Consider the following 5058-nt stretch of genomic DNA (forward strand, 5'->3'; position numbering starts at 1 on the left):
TACGCCATCATTCTGAAATACATTGTTTTCCTTACTACCATGTAAATTATAGCCATCTGAATTAGGAATTGAGGTCGTTTTGAGTAACCTGAGAGTTTTAACTGAGTATAAAACAAAGATGTCAGGTCCAAAATTAATAAGGTTTAACAACGATAAAAGACCGTCAAAATTACAATTAATACTTCTAATATTCTGTAGAACTATTTTTAAATTAGAATTAGACATAGAAATACACGACGGGCACTTATCTAGGTACTTACGTAATGTTGTCGACGTAAATTAATGATTCGACTTTGACATAGATCGTGAAAATGATCGAAAATGATAAAAATAACATGTATGGGCCTATAGACCAAGAACTCATAACGAATCTACAAAGGTTGTGTGCTTGTCACGATGTTCGGGGGATATTTTAAGAAATGGTTTTCCTCCTTTTGGGTGAAAAGAAAGTAAGGTGATGATGTTGTTGTTGTAGTGAATGTGCCAACGGTGTCGTTCGGACTGACAATGGGTTGGGTGTCGCTGGCCAGCGGGGAGAGGGATGGGGAAGAGGGAGCCGGCGACGCGGACTTGGCGCAGGTGGTACTCGCCGCGGGGACCACGTTCCTGAGTGCTTTGACAGCCGTGCCACTCGCTGCGCGTGCGCTGCACGCTGGGCGGAAGTTTACCGTCATCGCCACCTCTCTCGTTTTCGCCGTGAGTAAGCAGCTGCAGCTTGCGCGTGTAGTGGAAGCGCGTGTGGCGATTGGATGCTAACCGTCAAGTGTTTGCAGGCGTGCTGGGCGTTGAAGTTGGCGGGAGGCGGGTGGTGGGTGGTGGTTGCACGAGTGCTGGCCGGCATGGGCGGTACGGCGGCGTGGGCCATCACGCCGGTGCTTGCGCGCGAGATGTGCGCGCAGCACATTCGCGGCGCCGCTGTGTCCTCGCTTGTGCTGGCGCATAACCTGGGCTTCATGCTCATGTACCTCGCCGCAGACCTAGGCGTGGAACACAGGTGAGATCTCTTCAGTTAGTGCTTCCTTTGTCAATATTGTAGTTTATCTTCATTACCGCTCGGTTCCTCTGTAGCAGGATCCTGTGGATGTGTCTCGTCCTTTCACTCGGGCATTGCATGATTTATTCTTTTATGCCGGAGTCGCCGTCGTACCTCGCCGCGCACGGTGACTTGGAAGTAAGTGAAAATTAACTATGTCAATCTGTGCTTAGTAAAGCAATTAAATTACGTAACGCTTATGCGCAGGGTGCACGTTCGGCGCTGGCGTGGTTGCGCGGCACGTCAGCGCACGCGACGGCACTTGACGCCGAGATGGAAACGTTGCCACCGCTCGACGACCCCAAGCTGTCGTCTCTTGACGTCGTCAAGAACCTGTGTGAGTAAGCCACATTTGCCGGGAAAGTGTGAACAGGAGACAGGAGCATGCATTAGTGAGAGTGCACTGTTCGCAGTAAGCTCTGCGCAACGACGGCGCGCGCTGATCGTAAGCACGTTGGCCGTGGTGGGGCAGGAGGCGTGCGGTGTGTTCGCGCTACTGCAGTTCGCCGAGCGCGTGTTCGTGCTCGCGCGGGACGAAGTGGTCGCTGATAGCGCTATTGCGGTTGCCGGCCGAGAAATGTTGCATGCCACGAACGTTGCGAGGGCGACCGTGACTAGTGGAGTGAACTCGACCGACTTGTCGAATATGACGGACGTCGGTGGACTTTGGACCTTGTCTGAGGCACCTACACAGCAGTCAACACTACCGTCGCCGGCTCGGCACGCCGTCGTGTTGGGCGCCGTGCAGCTCGCCGCTTCCTGTTTCGCACTCTACTTCGTCGAACGGATAGGACGCAGGGTAAAAAATGAACAGCGATATGAATTCGCGTCATTCCTCCGTATACAAAGACATAATCTAAGGGTATGATCGGCCTGAAGGAGTCAAAATGTAGGTAGATATGAGTGTTATCGGTCAGCAAAATAAAACTGCGTATGGTTTGCAGCCGCTAATAATAATGACGGGTTTGGCGACGGCTGCCTGCTTGGGCGCAGGCGCGGGCGCGATCTGGCTGGGTACGGGCGTCCGCGCCGACCTATGGACGACGCTGGCTCTGGCCGGTGCCGTGGGCTTCGATTCCGCCGGGCTGCAGCCCGCGCCCTACGCAGTGCTCGCCGACATGTTCCACTACGAGGTGCGGGTCGAACGACCGACTAACTCGGTATCAATAGGTTTTAAGTAAGGTTCTGTTGTTCGAGTGCCCTGCGGGAGGAGAGGGCCGCGGTGTCCTCCAGTGGCGTACGACGGGAGATCTCGAAAACGCATTGAAATCCTCGTTCTCATACCCGGTTACTTCCCAGAAAAGCGATCCGCGGTGTTTTGCGCAGTACCGCGGCTGCGCAGTGATGGTGGCGACCGCGGCCGCGTGCGCCGGCAACGCCGCCGAGGTGCTGGTGTTCCCGCTGGTGGCGGCCGCGGGCGGCGTGCGCGCTGCGCTGGCGCTGTCCGCCGCGCTCACGCTGCTGTACGTGGCCTTCGTCGCGGGGCTCGTGCCCGAGACGCGCGGCCGCTCGCCCGACGAGATCTACGAAGAGCTCGGGCCTCGCGCGCCTCCGGCCGCTGAACACGCGCGCGGTGTCTCACCGCGGCCCGCCGGAGACGCATGTGTGGCGACACACACACACTTGACCGATGAGATGACCCGTTTGTAACGTCTTCCCGTCGGGTCGGACAACTGTAACATCCGATGGAAGTGAAGTACTGACTCGTGTCGCTCGGTGGGGCGAAGTGCTGCGACTCGCGGGCGAGCGGAGGCGGTGTGACGTCGTCGCGCGTCAGGTTGTTCCGAAGCAGACGGATGCAACTCGATGTGGCTATGTTCACGTCAATAGTACAAATAATGTACCGAGTATGCACAGAATGTATTGTAAAAAACACGACATAATTCTTTTAATTAAACCTCCTACCTTACAAGTGTCGAAGCGTTACTTCGAAGCGTTATTTTATCAGCCTGTACGTCCGTTTCATAATAGTACAATATTCATTGTTTACCTTAATGATAACTTCAATAGGTACAAACGAGGCAAGTAGATGGCCGGTACTACCTTCCGACCTTAATTCTCTGGATATTTTTTAGTCCCAAGTAAACAATATTGTGTACAAAAAGTCTTATATGTAATTTATAAAGTGTAATCATTTTCGTGACACCAATGTATTAAAATTTGTTGATCGGTTCCCAATACTATTACTTTTTTTTACATTAAAAGGTAATATGCCGCTAACACGCGTTGCACTGCAGGATGTATGTAAATGCAAGTAGGACGATGCAAGGAGATAGAGATGCAAATTGCAATGCAAATGATTGGAGTGCTATTAAATAATGTAAATAAAACGACCGTGTCCGAACGAGACAATAATAACACTCATTTATTGCAAGATATACATCGATCACCGTGGTGTTGCAGTAAGCATAAATCGAATACTTATGATATCGTGCGATAAAATAACAAATGTAAATCATAAAAAATGTACGGTTTCACTCGTACGGGTAAATTGTTCAAGGGCAACCTTGAGTTGTGTTTTTTGGCTTTCCTGTAAAATTTTGTCTAAAGCAAATTTTTTTTATGTGTTTGATAGTAACATGTTTGACAACTTCTATATTTATGCAATTTCTTGAAAAGTTTATTGTTTCAGAGATAAAAAAAATTTCGTTTTTTGGTTTGGAGAAATAAACATTTTATTTTTTTATCTAGAAATTGTACAAAAATGTAATGTGTGTGGTTTATTTATAATATAGGCCCAATCTTTCTCCACCAAGAAAAAAATAATCCATGTGCAACTTTACTGCGGCTTTACTAGTGAAAAGGTGTCAAAATTTTACATTTGTCATTTATTTTTTAACACAATATACTTTCTTTTTACTTAACTTTCGTGTTATTGTCATAACGCTCTCTAAATTACACTAAAAATAATTTTTTTTTAGTCGAAGCTCATGTATTTTGTTAAAAAAATACACGAAAGATTTTTGATAGGAATTTTACCACACCTTTACTTACAAAGCCGCAAATACAAGCAGACGGATTATTTTTTTCTACATAAAAAATGATTGGAACTGTACTGTAAGTAACCCACGCACAGTACATTTTCGTATATGTTGAGATAAAAAATAAAACGTACACACATCAAAAAAAGTTTGCGATCACTTCGAAAAACTGAAATCTTTTTTGTTACTGTAGATTATATTATGATTTTTTCTTTTTTTTAGATTCTTTATTTAAAAATAAATTAGAACATAAAACAATGACCCCGTTCAATTGTTTTTTCATATAAAAAGGCTTTCAGTCCTAGCTTACGCTCATTCAGAAATCTGATTTAGTCAATTATAAGCGATTCAAGATATTTTTCGCGGAAAGTTGTGATTGAAAAAATGCCAAGAGGATTATCAGAGGTTTTACGAGCTAGAATAGTAACTTTGAGGGAAGAAGGATACACCACGAGAGTAATAGCACGCAGACTTGCTATATCCCAATCTTGTGTCGTGGCTACGTTGCAGAGGTATCACGGAATGGGGAATTTAGCTGACCGACCCCGCAGCGGTCGCCCAACTGTTTTGACAGCTGCCCAAAAGCGCTATATTAGATTGCTGGCAGCCCGTGATCCAACAATCAACGCCACTAAAATAAAAGCAGAAGTCGGGGCCGCCTCTGGGCTTGAAGTTAGCACGCAGACCGTTCGCAATTGCTTGCACCAGACTGGATTACGAGCACGGAGGTCTTGGCGAGCTCCGCTCAATTCCCGACAACGTCAACAACGAAGATTGCAGTGGGCTAGACTTCGGCAAAATGAAGAAGGTGAGGACGAAAACATTTGGCAAAACTGTCTCTTCGTTGACGAATCCCGAATCAGCACTCATCCAGATAACCGACGTGTCCGTGTCTGGAGAAGGCCAGGCGACCGTGAAAGACAAAGAACTGCCACTGGAACAGTTCAGCAAGGCGGAAAATCGGTGTCCTTTTGGGGTGGCATTATGATTGGAGCTAGAACGCCTTTGATCCCGTATCGGGGCTTCATGACAGCAGACATGTAC

At 47.5% G+C, this 5058-nt stretch overlaps 1 protein-coding gene across 1 annotated transcript; it reads left to right on the forward strand.

Moving 5' to 3' along the window:
- The first annotated feature begins 1126 nt into the window (after positions 1-1126).
- Positions 1127-2683, forward strand: LOC113229012. The gene is made up of 5 exons (XM_026462482.1): positions 1127-1171; positions 1241-1370; positions 1447-1832; positions 1978-2166; positions 2231-2683. The coding sequence occupies exons 1-5, from the start codon at positions 1127-1129 to the stop codon at positions 2681-2683; spliced, it is 1203 nt and encodes a 400-aa protein (XP_026318267.1).
- The last annotated feature ends 2375 nt before the right edge of the window (positions 2684-5058 follow it).

This window comes from Hyposmocoma kahamanoa, unplaced genomic scaffold, assembly GCF_003589595.1.
Source record: "Hyposmocoma kahamanoa isolate Upper Pololo Valley unplaced genomic scaffold, ASM358959v1 270, whole genome shotgun sequence".
In the NCBI taxonomy this organism is placed as follows: domain Eukaryota; kingdom Metazoa; phylum Arthropoda; class Insecta; order Lepidoptera; family Cosmopterigidae; genus Hyposmocoma; species Hyposmocoma kahamanoa.

Coding starts and splice junctions, on each gene's coding strand:
- LOC113229012 (XM_026462482.1), top strand. CDS start 1,127: ATGCCGGAGTCGCCGTCGTACCTCGCCGCGCACGGTGACTTGGAA. Junction 1,172..1,240: donor CCGCGCACGGTGACTTGGAA/GTAAGTGAAAAT, acceptor GCTTATGCGCAG/GGTGCACGTTCGGCGCTGGC. Junction 1,371..1,446: donor TGACGTCGTCAAGAACCTGT/GTGAGTAAGCCA, acceptor CACTGTTCGCAG/TAAGCTCTGCGCAACGACGG.